At 34.9% G+C, this 24,576-nt stretch overlaps 1 protein-coding gene across 16 annotated transcripts in view; it reads left to right on the forward strand.

Moving 5' to 3' along the window:
* Positions 1 to 24,576, forward strand: part of NOL4 (nucleolar protein 4) — a 384,554-nt gene that overhangs the window by 204,088 nt on the left and 155,890 nt on the right. For 14 of the 16 annotated variants that reach the window (XM_058438499.1, XM_058438485.1, XM_058438486.1 and 11 more), the window contains one exon: positions 9,877 to 10,160. In XM_058438499.1, the coding sequence (XP_058294482.1) occupies positions 9,877 to 10,160 (284 nt within the window). Of the gene's footprint in view, positions 1 to 5,784; positions 5,990 to 9,876; positions 10,161 to 24,576 lie in introns of those variants that run through there. The other 2 variants (XM_058438496.1, XM_058438497.1) reach the window with 1 other exon arrangement.

Below are 24,576 nucleotides of genomic sequence, written 5' to 3' on the forward strand. Positions count from 1 at the left end.
GGATAACCTAACACTGTATTTTTCTTAAGGAGCGTACACAAAAAGACTTACTGCTCAAAGTCTTAACCATTTAGTGTATTTCCTTCTTTATTTGGGTCTATCTATGTAAACAACTGTACCATTGCAGACTTTCACATTATCATATAAATAAGGCTGACCTTTCTTATTTTCAACCAATTTTTCATTAAAAATTTCTTTTAAGTTAGTAGACAGAGATTAAAGAAGGAACTGTTGTTTTGTGGGTTTTGAGCAACCTATTCATATACCATGGGAGCCTGAGAAGACCCATTCCTACATGTCACACTTCCACTTGATGAAAAAGAGATACTGAGCATGTCTAAATTTAATGAGCATGTCTTAATTTAATTAAGGTGGTACTCAGTTCATGATGCCCAAGTGTATGAAGAGACAGTAGACATTCTCAAAAGGCAGAGTCACCCATTGAAGAATGCGGGGCCTTACACTAAAACTTTATTTGTACTGATACAATTTCTTTCGTTGAAAATTTCCCCAGGCTTCATGTATATAGATACCTAGAGTTCCAGCTGGTCTATTCTGTCATCATGAAGGCCAAATGGAAAAGCCATTTTCACTGCAATCTAAACCTACTATGTAATGTGTCTTCTTCTAAGTAGTAGAGAGGTCGAGTTTTAAGAACTTAACCTTCGCTGTGGATGTAGTATGTAGATACATTTTGAAACACTAGTTTCCTGCTCAATGAGGAGACAGGGCCCTATATTTTAGTTATCTAATATTTTTTATTGTTATATATCTTACCAAAGCAGACAAGACTCAACCATTTTGCTCCTCTGAGCATGGTTTTATCCTTATGTAGAATTATGGGGATGTATATTAGGATATGGTTTGGCAAAGACCCTGTGAATTAGATTGTAATACAGAACCAGAGAAGTCAGATTATTCTGGGACATGAGCCTGAAGGTGAGAGTAAACTCTGGTCTGGTTGGACAGAGACTCAGAAAAATGCATTAGGCAAAACAACAGCTGACTTGGTGAAATAAGTGAGAGAAGCAGAATCCAAAACAGGCCATCACAATGGTCAACTGACAGAAGAGAAGCATAGTTTCTGGTAACTTCTCACGGTGTATCAAGAACAAGTCCTGGGATGGGAGTGGTAGTGTTCTGTAGGGTGGATAGCCACCACCAAAGTGCTTCTTACAAGGGCAAATTGGAAGCTAGCCCAGGTCCTGCCCAGATCCAAGACACTGTTTCAAACATAAGCTTGTTACAGATGGGTCTTTTTATTTTCCTAGATTTTCATTTTTTTCAAAATAAAGTATTTTCTGATTTGTTTTCGGCAAGAAGAAATCCTTTTGATTTGTTTTTTGGCTAAACACCAATTTAGTGCAACTTCCTTTTTGATCATATTGGTTTTAGCTTCAATTAGAACATTTCTTTCCAAAATGATTTACCCCAATCTGTGACATTTGTTCCCATAACTTACTTAGTGGTTGGGGATAATTAATGATACATCTTTAAGCCATGTCCTTATAAATTGTCAAATCATTTTTGAATAGAACAACTCTATAATAATATTATATGGCATTATTTCTTGTTTCTGTTGCCCATTCGACGGGTTTTCTGGGGCATTTCTTTCCAGTGGTTAGTGGTCAGCTTTCTTGGAGAACACTGACATACTATGAAATGATTGTCTTAGATTCACTTTAAATCTAACAGGAGATTTTCTCATTGTATATACTGCTTGCTGTATGAGGCAGAACATCAAAAATCTCACATATTGTTTTGGTTTTAAGTTGTAGCAGTAAATAGCCTCATGAGTGTGTGACTAATACATGGATTTCACACACAGAAGCATTAATGAATTGTATTATCTGTGACATTGTTTGCCTTATTTATAGCTATATCATCTATATCTATAATGTTAACTTTGTGTAAAACACTAGACTGGATTCCACAGAGGAACACAAAGAAACAAAAGATGTAGAATATCTACCTTGTGGAAATGTACATTCTAGCTGGTAAATAGATTTTAAATGTCACAAAATGACAAGGTGTTGTAAGGTGAGAAGAAGGACAACACAGATCCCCCACTGAAACCTAACATATCAGTGTTGGACTTAGGGATCTGAAACCTGTGAGTTATGATAATATATTATGGTACCATTTAAGATAAGTGAAAAAAGTAGCATAGCTCCTAGTTCAGGAACACTTACCCTGGATTCCATAAGTAGATCTGAGATGTGCATTGGGAGGAAAAAAATCTATGTATGTATTTTTTCACTTACTTCTAAATAAAATTTTAACTTTTTTTCTATTATGACTATAAGAAATATAACACAGTGGTATTTACAATAACTGTGACGTTGTCAACAAAATAAATTCAATATTTTCCAACACATTATAAAAATATCAAAATACACTTCTGCATATAATTTTATATAAAATAGCTAGTTCTGTGAAATCCTGAACAAGCTAATGGGTAAGCATGAAAATAGTGCAGTCATGTGTCACATAATGATGTTTCATTCAATAACAGATCTCACATACAACAGTGATTTCATAAGATTATGTTATATATTTTGCTGTACCTTTTCTGTGTTTACACATGTTTAATTACACAAATACCACTGTGTTATCTTTGCTGACAGCACTCGGTACAGTAACATCCTGTACAGGTTTGTAGTCTGGAATAATAGACTATATCACATAGCCTAAATGTATAGTAGGTTATGCCATCTAGGTTTGTGTAAATACACTCTATGATGTTCATACAATGGTGAAATTGCCTAACAACATATTTTTCAGACTGTATGCCTCTCGTTAAGCAATGCATGACTGTATTTTGCAATTTGTTTAGATAATTAAGAAGCCATTTACAAGTTATTGCATAATAGCCAGTTTTAAAAATTGTCATCTTGGAATTAGGAGAAAATTTTGTCATGGGTCAGTCAATAGTAGCTTAGAGGTAGGAACAGAGATAAATAAGCTTCCTCAAACTACACTCACGTAATCAGTGGGTTTTTATTAGTACCCTGTCTCCTGCCAGGAGAATAATGAGTGATTTTATGAGTGCTCCTGAAAAAAGAGTACACAGTAAAATATCCACTACTCTAAAATATACAATTTTGTTCAGACACGGTGCATTGCTAATGCCTGTAATTCCAGAACTTTGGAAGGATGAGGCAGGAGGGTTGCTTGAGCCCAGGAGTTCAAGACCAGTTTGGGCAACATAGTGAGACCCCCCTCTCTACAAAAAGTAAAAAAAAAAAAAAAATTATCCAGACATGGTGGTGCACACCTGTAGTCCCAGTTACTTGGGGATCTGAGGTAGGAGGATCACTTGAGCCCAGGAAGTTGGGGCTGCAGTGAGCTGTGATCTCATCACTACACTCCAGCCTGGGAGAAAAGAGTGAGATCCTGTTTTATACACACACACACACTCATACACATACACACACACACACTCATACACATACACACACACATATATATACATATATACACACACATGTATATAGACACACACACACACACAAAATTCTTTGTTTTAGTATGTACAACATACTAATTCCCTGTCCTCTTCCGGCTTTTTTCTGCCTCTGATGCTTTTTCTTATGCCATCTCCTAAACTGGGATAACCTCCACCGTCCCCATTATACATCTATATATATCTCACCCTCTTCAAATTCCACCTCCTGTAAAAGACCTTCCCTGATACACTTTTCATCCCCAGCAATACATAGGTGACTTTTCTTTCTCTGAGGAACCTTTTTATTCATGATGCTTGATATGAAACTCTCATATACAGATAGTATTTTCTACCTTGCATTGTAATTCTTATGGTCTAATCTTAGATAAGAACAATTTTTATATGGAGTCTCTTTGGACTCAACAGTGCCAAGAAAAGTATCTTGTGCACATAGATGTTTGGTTAAATATTGTAAACAACATAATATAAACAATATAAATTAACTCTTCATTGATAGGTAAGAATTAGTTTTATTATTTAATTATTGCACTGAAACTTAGTTATATGCTTTGAGACATCCAGCTTATCTCTATGTCTTCACTGTAATAACCTCTTTCAAGTAGATCCCATTCTTCCATGACAAAGAATGGATTAGGAGCTATCAAATAAGGGTAAGAGTGTCACCCTTTTGGACAATTTAGTAGAAGGCTGAAACATCTGTTATTTTCTTGCCTTCAATAAAATCAGTTTTATCATTTTAAAACAAATGTCCTGTAATCTTTTAGTAGTAGTCATACATATATATATATATATATACATACCTACATACATACATAATATGTATATACATGTGCATTTGTTTACATCAATAAACTTAAGTATGAATGTTTTGACTTCAAAATGTCCCATTATTCTTTTGCACATATTTAAGATAACATTACTAAATAGTATATAATCCAAATTATATTTTGCAAATACAATAAAAATTGCAATTTGCAATTTTGATTGTTTATCTTTCTACAGGTTTCAAAGCACAGGACTTTGTGGTCAGGAATTGAGGTTTTTGCACGTAAGATAACAAAAACAAAACAGAGAGCAGGGCTATGTAATTAAATGTTAAAACTGTGTTATAGAGGATAAGTAAAACATAAATTCAAAGAATGAAAAGGTCATCACCAAGTTTTAAGGAAGGAAAATGAGGAATTTCTAGGTGACAAAGGAGCTTAAGCCAGAAATGAATCAGAGAATCAGACTCTAGGCAGAAACTGGGCTGGAAAGTGCTGCCAAGGATTCATTCAGCCTACATTACCTGCTTTGTGTTGCAGAGTAGATAGCTATGGTGTAAGATGTAAGGTATGGCCTAGTGATAGATAAGCTTCCTTTGTTGTTGTTGTTGTTGTTGTTTGAGCCCCTTGCTGGGAGAAGACAGAGCAGAGACCACAAGGGATAAAGGAGAGTTGTTGCACTTAAACTATTTTGCAATTAGATTTCAAAGGAATTTTTAAATTTTTTTCTACTTTTTTTTGATATGAAGGTACTAATCTTTTCAGCAAGTCTATTTATATCTATATTTTAGACCTAATACTTAGTTTTATGGTAAGATATGAAAGAGAAGCTTTCTAAGGGGGGCATCAAAGGACTAGAGGAGGAAAATTGTGGTGAATTTGGGGAAAACAATAAAATCTTTGTGGACCCTGTGAGCATCTGACCTGAATTTTGGGGCTAGATTTCCAAGTACTAATGTTAAAATGAGGAATATATATATATATATGTATACTTTTTCTTCCTGTTCATTTTGCCTAAGGCACTTGCCTAAAGGCTGTGATGCTGAGCTACTGAAAGTAACTGAATAAGAAAGTAGGTCAGGTACTTTGGGAGATTACATATACACACACACACTTAAATACACACACATGTACACATATACATTATACAGAATATTTTAGGTCAATTCTCTTCATACAGAGAGAGCTAATTGTTGAATATGATGCTGATGAAACCACTTTTCTACAAAATGCTGGTGGGATAACTTACAGTATTTCTAGGGTCTCTACTAATTCATGGAGGGAAAGGGGAGTAGCAAAAGAGAAACAATAAAATGAATAATCTACCATTTACTGTGTTACTAGAACTTCTAGACAAGAAGGAGCCTCATCTGTGCTCGCAGAGATAGCACAATAATTCTCCAACACTAAATCCATCCCATCAAAAGTAGCCACAGAACAAATTAACTCCCGACATCCAACTGCCTTCCTGATGTCACTAGATTCCACACTTCCTTGTCATCACATTCCACATTCTCCTCTGTTGCTAGGTACCCTGGGCACTCTTATTTTCCAAGGCTCCAGGTGCTGTTTTCCTTGGGACTCATATACAGAGGACTCATATACAGGGTCTTTGGTTCAAATGCTATGGTACCCAGGCTGAAATCTTGAGAGAAGAACCACCGCCCTGGCCCAGTGAACCTGAAGGCCATACCCACAGATCTAAATACTGCACCCTCTGTGCAGCAGCTACTCAGGATGGAGCAAACTATGTTGGGTAAGGAAGCAGATTACCCCTTTAAAGTGATGACCTGATGTGAATTGGTTACAAGAGTCTGAGATCTGCGATTTTAAATTCTTAAAAAGTATCTTTTAGGGAGAGAGGGAAAGAGAATAAAAACGGTTAACATGATTACATGAAACTCAACAATAGAAAATTCTTAATTTATCCTCAGTTTAATATCTGCTCACTGTTCTATACAGTATTTTTTAAATAAAGACATCAAAAACTTTGTTTTAAATTTGGATTTATAGGACAGTGTTGTGAGACATTATTGTTTTTTACCATTTAAATTACAAAATATGTGAGTATGTATATTTGATACAAATGAATAAATCATGTATTTGTTTTTCATAAAACATACTGATTTACTCAGGAATGAAATATGTAACTCTGTTGAATTTAGTTACCTTGGTAACATCTGGAGTGAACTACTCCATCTAAAAATATTTTCTACCTTATTGTTTATATTTTTTATTGAAATAAAAACAAGGCACTTATTAAAGCCTTTCCTGACAAATAATAATGTTTACCTTACCTGAAAAATAAATGAATGATATACCACTTATTAGATATACATAATGATTTCAGATTGAAGAAACAGATGTAGGATGTTTAGTTCTTAACCAAGATAGATATTGGATTTATCTTATGCTAATGTAGATTTTATTTTAAAATGTAATTTATACTTAGGGTTATTTAACCTAATAACGTATTGACACAACTTTCATACATTAAATGTTACTATATTTTTTAAAGGATTCTAGAACACAAATGTTAAATCACTTTTTTTCATGAATTAAAAATTAGAGTGGAATATTTTCATTGTGCTCTTCTTTGGACTTCTGTGGGAAATAATAAAGTAATAAAAATCATCTTCATAATTTAGCATAAGAATTTGAATTGGCATAAAAAGAACATGCACACATTTATCTAAATTACTTATATAAGTCATCCCCTTAATTCTGCATTTCAAAAACCCTAGACATTTCATGTTAAAATAATATTTTGAATCCCTGGATTAATACCTATGGAAAGTACCATGTAATAAAAAATGTCATATTATTTATGACCAGTTTCCTAAATTTTCCTATGTATTTTTTCTTTCCACATCAATTCTTTCTTTGATGGGTACATAAAAAGAGTAATTTAATAGAATTTTGCCATTTGAACATATTTTAACATTTTTCACAGGGTAGTCTTAGAAAACTGTTTAAAAATATTATTTCAGGCCAGGCGTGAAATAATAATTCAGGCCAGGCGTAATTTGTAATGAAAAAATATCATTTCATTACAAATTAAACTTAAACCTAATGTGCTTTGTTTTTATATATTTTATTTTATTTTATTTTATTTTATTTTATTTTATTTTATTTTATTTTATTATTTTTTTTTGAGATGCAGTTTCACTCTTGTTGCCCAGGCTGGAGTGCAATGGCATGATCTCAGCTCACTACAACCTCTGCCTCCCAGGTTCAAGCGATTCTCCTGCCTCAGCCTCCCGAGTAGCTGAGATTACAGGCACATGCCACCATGCCTGGCTAATTTTTGTATTTTTAGTAGAGACAGGGGTTTCACCATGTTGGCCAGGCTGGTCTCAAACTCCTGACCTCAGGTGATCCACCCACCTCGGCCTCCCAAAGTACATGAGCCACCGCGCCCAGCCTGTTTTTCAATTTTTTACTACAGATCTGGCTTCTTCTTAGACTCTTGCCTATTCCATTACTACTAGTCGTACCAGTTCTATTCTCACAATTTTTCTAGTTGTCTCCTCTTTTTCTGCACTGCCACTGTTTCAGAAGTTTGAGCTTTTAAATATGCCAACTTAGATGACTTCTAAATCTCTTAATTGGTCTCCCCAACTTCCATTTTCCCTTTCATACCATTCTCCTCATCAGAGTCCGAATAGTCTATTTGAAATATAACTTTTTCCATGTCACTTCCCACAATAAATTAAAACTGTTATTTGCTCCCAGAATAAAATCCAAGATCTTTGATATACAAAATGCTTTTCTTGGTATTCTCTTTTTTTCTTTCTATGTTTATCTTTTCTCATTCTCTTTTCTTGCGCTCCAGACTACTCTTACTTCTCACTTGCCCAGCATATGCTGACCTCTGTGACTTTGCACGTGCTAATCCCTCTATAGAGAATGCTCTTCCCCAACTTCTCCACCTGGTTAAGGCTCACTCACCTTTTGGAATTCAACTCATATCCCCTTCTTTAGGAAGCCTTCTATGATGTCTTTATCCCTTGCATTAGATCACAGCCTTCTTGTTCTGCATTTTAATAGCATGTTTGTTTTCCTGTCTCTCTTAATTATCTGTGAACTTGTTGAAGACAGAGTCTCTACAGGCCAAATACTTAACCCCATATTCGTCAGAGTAAGCACTTAACAAATGTTAGTGAATAAATGAATGAACATGTGAGTTACATTACTCTTTCAGAATTTGAATATAATTCCCATGAATGTAATTGATTAGAAAACATTAACTATTTCATTACACCCCTCAAAAAAACATACTTGATAATATTCAGAAAATTAAAAATCACAAGTATTGAATAATAATTCTTTTGCTCAGCCATATTTATATGATTTCACTAATAGCTTTTAAATAAATGAAACAATTTAGTACCTTTTCCATCATAATTTTTAAAAATCAGTAGCAAATTTTTATCATATAAGATAAAATTAATTAAGAAAAATAGAATGTTATTTCATGTAATCTTTGTCTATGTGTTTTCTTTTTACAAAATTGGGATCATAACAAACACACTCTTTTGTAGCTAGATTTTTGTATTTAGTACTTCATGACTCACATCCCCGTATCTTAAAATGGAATATTGAATAACTACATAATATTCTAACAATTTCAACATTTATTTAAATAGTCTATTTGTGGTAATTTAGGTCATTTCTAATTTTGTGCTATTATGAACAACACTAGTACAAATGTTTACCTACACAGAGATACACACAATGATTAAACTTCTTAGGTGTTAAACTCCCAGAAGTGTAATAACTGGAACAAAGTTTATGAGGACTTTTAATGCTTTAGATGCATATTAAACACTTATTCTGCTAATACTGATGCACATTCCACCAGCAGGATAAATGATGCTTTTTATCACATAATTTTTACCAAATCTAGATATTCTCACTGGAAAAACAAAAACTATTTGCAAAATAATTGGTAGTTATTTAATTCTCTTTGGTTTCTTTTCTTTGAGATTGAACTGTTCTCTCAATTCTTCTTATTATTTTATTTCACTTATTGTGCCTAAATGTGCTGTGTTAGCCCATTTGCATTGCTATAAAGGAATACCTGAGACTGGGTAATTCATAAAGAAAAAATGATTATTTGGCTTACAGCCCTGAAGACTGTACATGAAGCATAGTGCCAGCATCTACTCCTGGTGTAAGCTTCTGGAAGCTTACAATCATGGTGGAAGATGAAGGGGAGCCAGTTTGTCTCATGGTGAGAGAGGGAGCAAGAGAGAGAGAGAAGAGGTGCCAGGCTTTTTTAAACAACTAGCTCTCCTATGAACTCCCAGAGCAAGAACTCACTCATTACCATGGGGATGGCACCAAGCCATTCATGAAAAATCCACTCTCATGACCCAAACACCTGCCACTAGACCCCACTATGGACATTGGAGGTCACATTTTAATGTGAGATTTAGCGAGGACAAAACATTCAAACCTTATCATGTGCCTATCAGATTAAAAATAACAATAACTGCTTTATAAGCTTGTTGCTGAGGATGAATTACATATTGTATGTAAAATGCCATTCACATAATGGGAGCTCAATAAATGCTAGTTGAAGTAGAATCTGAATAGCATATTAATTAAAATCAAAATATAACTTTTCCTTTCCAACAGATGATTCTGCTGCAGAGAGCTTTAATGGCAATGAGACTGTGGGGCACAGTTCAATTGCTTCAGGGGGAACACACAGCAGGGAGATGGGAGACTCCAACAGTGATGGCAAAACTGGGCTGGAGCAAGATGAACAGCCACTGAACCTGAGTGACAGTCCCCTCTCTGCGCAGCTAACTTCGGAATACAGAATAGATGATCACAACAGTAATGGGAAAAACAAATATAAGAATCTTCTAATTTCTGACCTCAAGATGGAACGAGAGGCGAGAGAAAATGGAAGCAAGGTATGATCACATTACAATTTCCAGAATTTTTGAGTTGGTCATGAAGGTCACAAAAAATACCTATGCATATAGGAGGTAAACATTATTGTTAATAAAAAAATTATAAACAAATCCAATAAGAGGATACCAAGAAACTTATGACCAAGCATATTGTGTGTTTATAACATATGATTTCAGGAGTAATAGCAAAGTGAATCGTGTCTCAAAGCTGTGGGTGTTTTTAGATCGGAGAATCACTTGAGTTAATGTTTCTCACGTATATAATCTATTTGTATGAATCTCTCTGGGAATTTGTTGAGCTCAGATGTGACAGTTTCAGTCTCAGTACACAATTTTTTACTTTAAAAGGATCACTATCTAGTTTCTCTTAGATGGATAGGTGTACGTAAAGATAAAGTTTCAATTAAATTCTTCAGTTTGCTTTGGAGACTTGGGGACTCTGATCAGTAATCTTCTTTGTGGACACTAAATAACTGTTAAGTGTGAGGGTCCTGGATGAAGTTTGTGGATTAATTATTTTAAGAAATGATTTATCATAAATTATATCATACAAAAGACAAAACCATTTCAGACATATCTAAATGTTTAGATTCTTTATATTAATATTAGAATAAATTACAACCCTCTCCCATTCCCAGTTGGCTTTTTTTAATTAAGCTTAAACTTCTGCTAGTTTGAGATAACACATGCTGGTGACTTTGCTCTATGATTTTTGAAGGTGTACTTTGGAACATATGAGGGATTTTATGGAATATACCTTTTGAGTGCCTTCCCCAGCCCTTACCTCTAAGTCAGAGTTGTAGAACTTGTTTTTTGACATAGATCCTTAAAGCAAAATGTCTTAATCTGGATTAATTTCTGAATTTGCTAAGGCACTATGCTTCCTAAATTGGCTCTATTTAAATCTTCTTGCTTGCCTGGGGGTGTGTTGTTTTATCCTCTTTTAAGCAAGTCACTAGACATTAGCTGACACTTAAGCACTCCTGCCTGAGGGAGGCTGCTACAACTTTTGCTGTGGCAAATGTTCAAATATCCTCCTCAGTGGTTTAAACCCAAATTACATAAACACAAATGATTTTATATTTGCTAACATGATCTGATTCACTGTGCACTGTGTTACATTTTACAGAACAAAATAACTCCTAAGTTTCCCTGCCCTCCACGTAAACCTGTCTTTATGAAGTTTAAATAATCGTGAAATGTTCTTTCTATGCTTTGTGTCTATTAAATTTTTTTCTAAAATTATTCAATGGTTTGCTCTTCTTTTTTTTATTCCCTTATTCAGTATTATTCTGGGAATGATGCTTATTAAAACATATTCTTGCACATATTAGACAGAATGAAGTGACTTTTCTACCTCTATTACAATGGAGTTGAGAAGCACAGATGGTTTGGGCTGCTGGTGAGGGTTAAGATGAAAAATGAGCCTAGAAGAGAAGAAGATACCCCTGACGCACTTAATATTTTATGGTTTAGTAAATGAAGAATACTTCCCACAGCCAACTGAGGAATAGCCAAAGACACAGAGGAAAAATCAGAAGGGTGTAATGTATGAAAGCTAAGCAAAGTCCACCTTTGAAGGAGAGTGTAGGCAGCTCCAATGGACAATGTTGAGAAATCAAATAAGATGAAGATAGAAAATAGTTAAATTTGTGAGAGAAGTTTTGATAGCACATTGGGAAAAGAATCAAGAGAGATTATTTTTATTATTTTCTTCAAAAAGAACATAGTAAATACTTAGCACCTACGAAGGACAAATACATCTAGAGATATAAACGGCAGGAGTACTAGAGCTAATAATATCATAGTATCTATTGAAAATTTGCTAAAAGTAAATTTTAGATGTTCTTAACCACATGAAAGTGATGGCTATGTTAAGTTGCTTACCTGGAGTAATCATTTCACTATGGATAGGTATACAAAACATCATGTTGTACATCTTAAATTTATGCAATTAAAAATACTTGGCATACTTGCAGCAGTGGAGTAGGTAGCAGAGACAACTCAGAAATAATAGTCTTTATTGACAAGGCTCTTGATACATAATTTTGAGAAAGAGGGTACACACACATAGAAAAGTTTCTTAGAACAAGCACAGGCAATACTTATTCTCGTATTAAAACAGTAAGAGTTTAAGTAAGAAAATACTATTTGAAGTAATAGTCAAAATAGGCTTCCTAGAGGAACTGAGGCTTGAACTTTGAGGGAAATATAAGATTACCATTTTATTTCTTTCAGAAGGGGTCTCTTGCTAGACACTGTGAAGGGCCTGGAATGCAGATAGGGAAGATGACTTGGTCTCAGGCTAGGGAATCATTGTCCATTCTGACCTCAGTATGATTTTATCACTTCCTCATGGCATTGAGGAGGAACATGACATCCTTATGCAGGATAAACTAGTTGCCACCAATTAATTTATTCTCCAAATATTTACTAAAGGATTCCTATATGCAAGTCACTGTTGTAGGAAGCAAAAATATGTAAACAAGAAGAGCAAGATTCCTGCCCTTTAAAAGCTCATGGTCTAGCAGTGGGGACAAACTTGTGGTTACAGTCTGATTCTGTAAGTGATATGAGGGACATATGGTCAGGAGGGTGAAATGAAAGAACAGAGGAAGGGTGCTGAGGGACTATAATGATTCTTAAGGAAAACTCTAAAGAGAGATTGATGCCAGAGGTGAGTGTGGAATGGCAAGTAGGAGTTATTCTGATTATGTATGGGAGAGAGGTAAGCATGTTTTAAGGCACAGAGCCGTGAGAGAGCATACCTGGCATGGGTATTTGCAAGGAGCTTAGCATGGCTGCAGCAGAGAACATGTGTGAAAGGATGAAGTATAAAGCAGCTCCACCAATAAATGTAGGTCATTTTAAGGACTTCAGATTGTCTAATAGAAAGAGCTTAGTGGTCAGCTTAGAATTTTAGAAAGCTTGTGGTCAGCTTGGAATTTTATAAAAATTATTCTGGCAATGTTTTGGTGAATGAATAGGATAGGGACTAGAAAAAAGTAATGAGAGAATGCTGGTTAGAGAGCTATTGTGGCAATCCAGGAGGAAAATATTGACAGTTGGAATCAAATAACTGACAATGAGAAGGAAAAGCAGAGATATAGTACAAAAACTTACTGAACATGTTATTTTTGTTCTTTTGACATTGTCTTTGCAGGACTACCTATCTAACCTCCATAGGTTGTATTAATATATTGCCAAACTCCTGGGAGTGCCATTCACATAGCCTGCAATATGAATAGCATATTTACTTTTCTATATCCCATTAGTGTGAACATTCTGTGAATATAAGAATGATGTTTACCTTGTCCACTGCAGTATGCCTCACACCTGGCTTACTATCTCGTCCATAGATGTTTCTCAATACTTTGAGGAAATATACAAAGGTTTATTGAATATGGAAAGCAAAGCATAGAGGAACATTCTAGAAGGACTCCAAGATTTTTGGCTTTGTTGCCTAAGTGGATGACGAATCCATTTACTAAGATTCAGAATGAGAAACATTTGAAGAAGCAGGTTTTGACTTGTAGTTTACGGTGCACATGCAGTGTCCATTGGACATATTTAATAGGCATTCGGGGGATATGTGTCAGCTCTGAAGAAAGGTACAGGATGGAGAGAGAGACATTTTAAAGATTTCAGAACAAAAGTGCTGCTTGAAGCTGTGGTGGTTGATAAGATCACCCTGGGAAAGCATAGAATGAGGAGAGAGTCGAAATATGTCATCTCTCAGAATATCAATCCATTAGGAACAAGTGATATAAAAGGAATTTGTGGAGAAACATGTACCCAAGGAGAAAATGAAAGCAACTAGATAAGAAGGGGATATTTTAGAAGCCAAAATGTGGAGCATTTCAGTATTGATATAAATTACTAAACTAAGCGATCCTTAGATGAAGTGACATAGGCCTGAACCTGAACATTGATTAGGAGAGTTAGTGCTCAGAGGTGGATTCAAATCACGTGGCAGAAGAAACACTAACAGAATTAGTGGGAAATTTGATTGAAGACAGTTATAGAAGCTGAGATAGGAAAGCGGAATCATTTTAATTGCAAAGGAGACTGTGTCTGGAATTTCGCTTTAGAGATTCTTCCTGCAATCTTAATCCAAATGTAGAGTGCTCTAGGGTTCCCGCATCTGGATCAATACTTGCTTTACCCCAAGGCTATGAAGTGAACTTCATAATAAAGTTCTGTTCAATCTGTGCAATCTTTTATAGTCCTCAGGATTGTTCCATCACTTCTGTGTGACCTTTTGAAGTGACACTACTATACATTTCTTCTTCCTTGGAGGGCTATAAAAGCTTAATTATATAGAATATGTGAAAAGCTTAGATTCCAGTGAGTTTAATGTTGACCTGTTTCACAATTTTATTGTGAATAAAATCAAACAAAAAAGATTATAAAGCATTGAAAAATTGAACAGTGAATAGAAGTGCTTAAAACGAATAGTTGAGTTGGACTATGCCATTTACTGATTACTTATTATTATGCAAATTCACTCACTAGACTAGCAGAGAATCACATTAACTAATCTAAGGACTAAATGTATTGCACTGAATGAAGTTAGGTGATATTTATTTTCTACTTGCTGATGGCCGCATTTTAAAAGGACAACTAATAACATTAGAGCTCCAAAGACAGTTGAAATGATGATAAAGAGCTTGGAAAATGAGACCCATGAGGAAGTGTTAAGGGATTAGCTATATAGAAAATGAAAGGCCAATCAAACACCAATCTAGGTATAGATGTTTTACATTATTAATCAATGAGAATAGAATGACAGCTAGAATTCTAATGGCAGTGAATACTTAAAAACACTGTATTATTGACTTTTTAATTTTTGTTTTCTATTTATCTTTTAGTATTTGTAACCCAGCTGCATTTTACTTTATATGGTTAGATATTCTGAAGCAATTTCCCAAAAGAATAATGTTTCTAATAAGGACTGCGGTGGGCAAGTGATTATTGTTGAACAGTTTATGTGCAACTGTGGTAACTGCATATTTGGGTTTTAGCTCAGTTCCCAAGACCCCTAAATCTTCACTTTACTTAGTAGTATTTTATTTTGTCCAGTGTGTTTCATGTAACTTTTTCAATTAATCTTTAATTTTTACCAAAACTGATACTACCATTCAGTTAGTTTATAAAATATTAATGGTAACTAACATTAATATTTGCTATATTTAATTTCATTTAAATATGATTAATGGAAGCAGCACGTTTCAAAATATCTCTTTAAAAAAAAGAAATTGTCTTTTACAAACTAAGAGCGATGGATTGACTTCTGTAATATTATCTTTGTCTTTGTTATATGGATATTCCTGCTCATTACTGGTTCAATGTAATGATTTTTAATGTCTGGCTTTTAGGTGTTATAAGCTTATTTGGCCCAGGTGTTGTTTAGAGTAGAAGCAACAATATGTATTCTTATTCAGGGTAGAAACAACAATAGTAAATGTGCTTAATATGTGTGAGACACTCTCCTGAGTGATAGAAGGACAAAGGGAAAAAAAAAAAGTCTCTGTCATTAAGAATTCACATTTTGGCCAGAAAAAGCAGACATATAAATGAGTGTATTATAATACAGAAATTGATTTGTGTGTGACAGTCTCCTCTAGGCTTACTAACTATGCCTTGGAAGGTTCCTGAGTTAATTCTCATTGGTTAAATAGGAGATGGCCACTTAGCAATAGGGAATAGGGAATTCCAAACAGAGGAACATTGATGAACAGAGCACAGAGGTAAGGACTAGAAATGCAGAGGATGGAAGGGGATGATTTAAGTTTGGAGACTAGAGTGTCAGACTAGGGAAGGTTTTGAATATCCTTTTGAAGCTTGGATTTTACTCTTTAGTTGACAAGGAATCACTTAGGGTATAGGTTGGAAAATAGTGTGGTCAGATTGTGTTTTGGCGTAGGAAAAATTCTGGTATCTGTTTTACAAGATGACTTTAGGTGGCATAAGAAGGGAGAAGTCTGCTAACAGAGAATAAGACTTGCCTTAGTTAGGTGGTAGTTGGGATGGAGAGGAGGGCATAAATTTAAGAAATATATAGAAAGTTAAATGGACAGAATTGGGTGTTTGATTAGATAGGTGGTGGAGAGTATAAAAGAAACTTTAGCTGCAGGATAAAGGATATATCAGTTTTGATATTGGGATACTATATCAACTGTAGTAATGATGAATATTGTATAATGCTTTCTTATTCATAACTCAAAGCAACGCAATGTAAGAAGAGCAAATACAGTTATTAGCTTTATTTAAACAAAAGGAATTAAACTCTAGTGCCATTTAAGTAGTTCCAGTGACGTTATTAGTGCAATCAGATAAGTGATAAAGCCTGGTATTTAACCCAGGTCACCTGCCTCTGCAGCCCATGTAATTTTCGCTACACCCACATCTGCTCATGCTGTGTGAGACCAGTCATCTCTCTGGATCACGTGGTGACTATGACAGGCAAGCTATACAGAAAGGAAGTATCTAATACAATCAGTGGATAGCTTTTTGATAAATAGCAAATACTTGCAGTGGCATTTCTTATTTTCTTATTTGAAATATTAGTTTTGCTTTTGATGTTTTGGTTACTTTATACCATGAAAAGAATGTAACAGATGCCTCTATCGTTAAGCATTTCTTCAAAGTATCCATTTATTGCTTTGGTTCATAAATGTAAATGAATGCATAATTGAATGAGAGTGGTTCTTTTAACAGCTCTAGGGTAAATTTTGAGCTTATATTTTATTAAATACCAATTTTAAATAGCATCTTCATATTATATACATATATAAACCTATGTATTTTGCATATAAACACACACACATATAAATAGTATATTCCATACTTAAAGATCACATATTCTTCAGTTCTGCTCATTACTGGATACATTTTTTTCTTATGTTCTTAGTAGATTTTTTAAAATAAAATGATAAGAAGGATATAATAAGGTTAATAGCTTTGTAGTATATGTCATATTGCAATCTAAATTTAAATGTCTACAATGCTTTTATGAATAAATACCCACATTACTAGAGATTGTAAAATCAACTATATTATAGAATAATACAATTTTAAAATCAGGAACCACTTCATTTTACAGACGAGGAAATTGGGACCCACCCAAATGACCTAACACCCAAATCAGTGTCCTTTTGAATCATTATGCTACCATGTTTGCCATTGCATATCCTCATATTCTCTACATGTTATTGCAGGAAGATGAAGGACAGGGCCATTAATTACAAGTGCCTATGCCTACTATGCATGTTCCAGTCCATGTTGGTTCATTTCACATTTTATATCTTAGGAAAATGAAGAAGGTGAGGGGCTTCTATAATTCATGCCTTGAAAAGTGCAAGGTGAAGTTGATTTTAAATCTGTACATTCGGTGAAATATGCATTTTGAGTTCCTTTTTAGACATATAATAGTTCATATGAGTCAGTACAAAATCTTAACTAGCCCTCCAGCCACTGATGCCATGTATTCATAAATAATCTGGTTCGTTATAGATTGAATTTTTGACCAAAATTCAAAACAAAGAAAATTGATCCATCGCTATCCTTATCTTTATTTGATGGTTCATCAATACCTCAAAAAGAAGTTGTCTATTTTGTTTTTGTGTTTAATTTTTGTTTATTTGTTTATGGGCTTTCTGTTTTTTGTTTTTTGCTTATGTGTGTGTGTGCTTTTCTTTTTCCATTTGAGTTCTATCGTTAAGAATAAGGTCAAATGCTTAAAAATATCCTTCCAGTCTGTAGATGCCTTGAGAATAGTGGAGAATCTCTAAGAGAAAGAACTATATTTTAAATACTCAGAAGTGATTTATATATGTCTCAAGATAATTGCTATTACCAGGACTCCTTAAAATATTCAATATTGACCCAAATTTGGAGAAAGAATAAAAGAAGAAAAATTAATACTAGACCCATAGAGTTATAAATTCTAATTTGTTTCAATATGCTAGTTTACATTTTCATTATTAGGTGAGCCTTACATTATGTACCATAAAGCAATTATCTGTAGCCTTCTTATTACTATTTATTTTATTTTTTATTTAAAAATTTTAATTATGGGTATGTAATAGGCATACATATTCATGAGGTATATGTGATGATTTCATACATGCATACAATGTGTAATAATCACGTCAGTGTAATTGGAGTTTCCATCACCTCAAACATTTATCATTTATTTCTATTAGTAACATTCCAATTTCACTATCTTAGTTATTTTAAAATATGCAATAAATTATTGTTGACTGTAGCCACGCTGTTGTACTATAAGGTACTAGATCTTATTCATTCTTCTAACTATATTTTTTGCAAACAACCTATCTGACAAGAGATTAATAACCAAAATATACAAGAACCTCAAAGAATCTGATAGAAAAAATATAATAATACAATTTAAACAATAGGCAAAAGGTCTGAATAGACATCTCCCAAATGAAGACATACAAATGGCTAACAGGTATATGAAAAAATGCTCAACCTCATTGATCATCAAAGAAATGCAAATCAAAACTACTATGAGATGTGATCTCACCCCAGTTAAAATGGCTTTTCTCCAACAGACAGGCGATAATGAATACTGGCAAGGATATGGAGAAAAGAGAACCCTCATATACTATTGGTGGGAAAGTAAATTAATAAAACCACTATGGAGAACAGTATGGAGGTTGCTCAAAAATCTAAAAATAGAACTAGCATATAATTCAGCAACCCCACTGCCATGCATTTATAAATAATCTGGTTAGTTATAAATTGTATTTGTATAAATTGTATGTTATAGGTATATTTCTAAAGGAAATTGGTATATCAAAGAGCTAGCTGTACACCCATGTTTATTGCAGCACTATTCACAATTGCTAAGATTTGGAATCAACCTAAGTGTCTATCAATGGATTAATGGATTAAAAATGTATTACATATACACAATGGAATACTATTCAGCCGTAAAAATAACGAAATCCTGTCATTTGTAACAACATGGATGGAACTGAAGGACGTGTTAAGTGAAATAAGACAAGCACATAAAGACAAATTTTGCATGTTTTTACTCCTATGTGGAAGCCAAAAATTAAAAACATTTGAAATCATGGAGATACAGTGTAGTATGATGGTTACCAGAGGGTGAGAAGAGTAATGGGGAGAGGGGCGAAGTGTAGATGGTTAATAGGTACAAAAATATGGTATGCTTTTTAATACTTTTAAAATGGCAATCTTACGGTTAGCTGGGGTCAAGAGGATAACTCAGATGACAAGGTTAAAAAAAATAGCTAAGTCATAAACTCGGTCCCAGGGAAAAATGAAAGCGTATATTGAGTACTCGTATACTATGTGCCAGGATTATTCTAATAACTAACTTATATAATTCTCACTGTGATCCAATGGAATTAGGCTCTGTTAGTTTTCTCATTTTTACAGATTGGAAAACCAAGATTCAAAGAAATTGTATATATGATTATACTAAGAATTTCTAAAATTTGTATTTAAACTACAAATAATTTAACCCACCTTTTAACCACTATAATGTTAAAACAATCATGGTGTAGGCCTTGAGAATGAGTAGCTGCAAACTTGACCTGATGCTGAGACCCCCAGCTACTAGCTTGTGGTTCATAATTATTTCCTGATCAGGAAGCACACTTATCAGCTCTGTGACTTTGAACAAGTCTCTATCTTTTGAGCCTGGACAGTTCATCAATAAAATGGTGATAATAATTCTTAACCTATAGGCAATTATCAAGATTAAATAAGACGGTGTGCATTTTTTACAATAAATGAAGTTGCTGCAGTGGTTGTTATTGGCTCCAGAATTTAGGGTTTAGCTGAATCTTGCAAAAATGTCTTCCATTCATTAATATTCATTTGGAAGTTTAATACCTGTTTTTAATAGCCTAAAAATTTCTTACTGAGATTGGCAACTTGAAGAAGAACATTGATTTATTTAAGCTAGTAAATACTAGTTTTCTTTTCTTCTTTTGTCCCTTCTTTCTTATTTCCTTTTAGTTACACATATTATCCAGGAATCTGGAATATACACATTCCCAGAGGCATTTTATAGGCATTCTTGATCCTGTTTCTGTGAGTAACATGCACTCATAAAATAGATTCTAGGATGTCTTATCTCTGCTCGTTAATATCTTTCCTGACCCCATTGGAATCTGTCCAATTAAATTGTTACTTCCTTCGTACCGCCTCTCCTGATCACTACCTCAGCTAGGAAAAAAAAAATATTTTCTGAACTTCTAGAGGGGAAGATCCATGAGGAATGAGGGCAAGATGGCAGGGTGTTGGGTTGTCAGGTCGCACACTAAAGTGATTTACATGCGTGAAGCTTGCTTCCTGTCAAATGTTTGTTAAACAGAATGCAGTGACATGGGAATATGTTGCATTGATCTTATCCCATACACTTTTTCATTCTGGTAATTTCTTCTCATTGCCATTTGGCTTCCCTGAACTCCCAACTATGCAGCTGACTTTAGCCTTAATTTGGAATAGAGTCTTTTCTCTTTCAGGCAATGTGTAAGCAGTTTTACCTCTGTGATGCATATATTCCCTTTTGAATATTTCACCAAAAACAGTGAATCAAATGAAATAAATTTCCATTATGGTGATTAAGGAGGATTGCATCATGGCGGGCTGATAACGGAGATATTTGGGGCCTTATGAGCTTTGCATTGCGATTCTCAAATCACAGTGTGCAAACTTCATGTAAAATAATTAAATATTTTTTATCAATTACATTTTCATGTATGAGACAAATATTTTAAAGTCAAAATTAACCTGTAATATTTATTTTTACATTTTTCATTAACCAAGATATTATCATGAGTGTTAGTCTTCTGCATTATTCAGGATTCTCTGGACAAATAGAACCAATAGGATAGGTAGATAGATAGATAGATAGATAGATAGATAGATAGATAGATAGATAGATAATAGATAGATGATAGATAGATGATGATGATGATGATAGATAGATAGATAGATAGATAGATAGATAGATAGATAGATAGATAGAAAGTGATATATTATGAAGGATTGGCTCACACAACTGTGGAGGCTAAGAAATTCGATGATCTGCTGTCAGCCAGCTGGAGGCTCAGGAAAGCCCTGGTATAGGTCCAGTGTAAGCCTGAAGGCCTGATAACTGTGGGAGCCAATGGTGTAAGTCCCAGTCTGAATTAGAAGACCACAGACCCAAGAGTGCCAAGATCTGAGGGCAAGAGAAGATGAATGTTGCAGCTCAAAAATGGAGTGGACTTGCCCTTTCTCCACTTCTTTCTTTTATTTGGGCCCTCAACAGATTGGATGATGCCCACTCACATTGGTGAAGGTGACATTCTTCTTTGCCCAGTTTACCAATTCAAATGCTAATCTCTTCCAGAAACATCTTCACAGACAAACCCAGAAATAATATTCACAAGCTATCTCAACACTCTATAGCGCAGTCTAGTTGATTCAGAAAATTAGCCATCACAAGTCCCCCGCTTATTAACTCGGCACCCGTATGCATCTTCTTAAACCATACTGAATCTCTAAATAAAGACAATAACAAGGAGATAATTCTGCCTGACATGATACAACTATACTACATGTAACAGAAAACAAACTAATGCCTTACCCAGAAGAGGAGGTAAAATCCACGAGTGATGTTTATTCTTCTGATATGCAGTTGCTTAAATACGATGACGTAAAATTAACAGTACTTAAATACCCTAATATAAAGTCAATACATCTTTTGTTATTTGTGAAGGGAATAAGATAGGAAAGAAAACAAAGATATTTGCTTAATATATGAATATATACATATAAGCATGTTCATAACAAAATAGGGAGGAAACACTCCTGATAATTATTTTCCTATATTCAATATCTAGTCTTGTCTTGATAGCTGGCATTTATACCTTCTTCTATTACCCATTCTGTATTCCATTTTCCTTCAACAAGCACCTCAGCTAGTCATGGTTCTTAACTTCAGATTAAGCCCAGTCTTTCTTTTTGAAGAGTATGGGTTATTAGTAGCCTTGTTTGGATTGGGTTATTGTGATTTTTAATTGACCTTATATCACAGGGCCTGGTAACACTAAGCAATGCCCTAATGGATCTCCTGTATTCCAAACATACTCTTCCTCATCACCACTGTGGAGTAGTACTCAAATTTCTTTGTGGTAGCCTGGACTAATTACCCCAGCCAGCACAGCAACTCCCTTCTTACCCTATTGATTCAGAGGCATGAGAGGCTCAAAGTGGCTGAGTGGCAGTTTTGACTTCCAGCTTAACAGAATCATTGTTGTGTCTCCTGGTGGAAGCATTTATCTCCCTGGAACTAAGACCTGTAGGCCAGCAGAGCATAAAGTCATGGAAACAGGAAGCAAAACTTGTTTCTAGTCTGTCACTAGTGGTAATAATGAGTGATACCACTCCCATTTTTACTCCTTGATTCCTGGACTTATGAATCCTGGCTATCAAAGACACAGCATCATACATTAATTGCTGATTTGAAGCACATGTAGCCTTTGAAGAACCTTGCCCCAGCCCTTCGAGGTATTCACACCTAGCTGGCACTGTAACTGGGTCTTCCAAAGACCATCCCACCATTCTATTAATCAGCTGTTTCAGGATGGTAGGGAACATAGTAAGACCAATGAATTCTATCAGGATAGGCCTATTGCCACAATTCTTTTGCTGTAAATTGAGTCCCTTGATTAGAAGCAATGCTATATGAAATCCCAGGTAGATAATGCATTCTGTAAGTTCATGGATGGTAGCTTTGGCAGAAGTGTTGTGTGCAAGAAGGGAAAATTCATATCTAGAGTGTCTGTTCCAGTAAAGACAAAACATTGTTCCTTCCATGATAGAAGCAGTCCAGTTGAATCAGTCTGTCACCAAATAGCTGGCTGGTTACCCCAGGGGACAACGCCATATCTAGGCCTCAGTATTGGTGTCTGCTGCTAGTAGATTGGGTACTCAGCAAATTGGGTAATGCCCAGCCACACTGGTGAGGGTGAGCTTTTTTACTCTGTTTACCAATTGAAATGCTGATCTCTTCCAGAAACACCCTTGCAGACACTCTCAGAAGTAATGTTTTACCAGCTATCTGGGCATCTCTTAGCCTAATCAAGTTTACACATAAAATTAACCATTACATTTTCTCCTTAGAGATGTCTTAGAATGCTGAAATAATTTAATAAATTTAGTATTATTTGGAACAATCTTTGGGTCAGAATTGTACAAGTTATCAAATATTCATCAGTTTCTATATAAGTATGGTGCTCTATTAAAGACTGAGAGCTATAAAATTGCTTCTGAAAGAGAAATACCAGTTACTGAATTAACTAAAATAAAATTAAAAAAAAAAGTCAGTTTTTATGTGCAAAAAATGTCCTGTGAAAACACAAAGTGGGAAATTGAAGGAGGCTTCAAGGAAGAAGGCGTGTTGTATGAGCCCAAATTATAAGCATCACTTTCATGAAAGAAATTTGAGGAGGTGAAGAGAAAGAAGAGAATAGTCACAAAAGCAGGAGGCAGCAAGGTTATCTGGGAGAAAATAATCATGGAGTTCAGAAGGACTGAAGGTGCATGAAGGCAAGTCAGGAGAGGCACTTTCCAGAGGGTTAGGCCTGGAAGGCTATTTGATTTTTATCCCTGAGTATGGGGAATCATCGAAGTACGTAAGCATTACGGTGATGCAATGAGTGTGAGCCTTGGCCAGGAGGACATCTCAGCACTACATTGAATGGTTTGAGGATGCAAGAGACAGAAGGTGGAGATCATCCTCCAGAGGACAGGCGTAAGAGCCATTGCCAGGGCAGGAGCATTGCCAGCCTCAGTTTCGTGATTATGGAGTTTCAAGTGCTAGAGGATCATTAATTTTGGCTGATAGTTGGCAATGTGAGGTCAATAGTGAGGATGAGGCCCAGAAAGAAAAGAAATAGAGGCCTGAAGAGTGTCACCAGGTTGCCATAAGGGAAGTTGCCAGTCAGAAGATCTGAGCCTTTCACTAATGTGTGAAAGAAGAGAAAACAGTGATGAAGGATCAAGATGAAGCAGAGAGCCAGAAAACAGGAAGAACCTGGCATAGCCAGTCCCGAAGTACACCAAAAGATGGCAATGGATTATTTTGAAGGCGGCAGAGAGAGATGGAGTAGATGGAAAAGCAAAATGGGCCATTGAATTGCATGTCCCTGGAGGACAAATCTGAAAGCACTGAGGCATGAACCAATATATGATTTCTTCAGAAAAAGAAAAAACATGTACTAAGAGGATTCATTGCATTTATATTAGTTTTTAAATTATTTTTGGTTATAATATCTGTATGATTAAAACAATAAAATATAAAGTTGGTATTTTAACACGGTATCTCAACATTTACTTTTCAGTTGAATTTAGCAGTCTGAGCACC

Source organism: Hylobates moloch, unplaced genomic scaffold (assembly GCF_009828535.3).
Source record: "Hylobates moloch isolate HMO894 unplaced genomic scaffold, HMol_V3 SCAFFOLD_5, whole genome shotgun sequence".
NCBI classification, from domain to species: Eukaryota; Metazoa; Chordata; class Mammalia; order Primates; family Hylobatidae; genus Hylobates; species Hylobates moloch.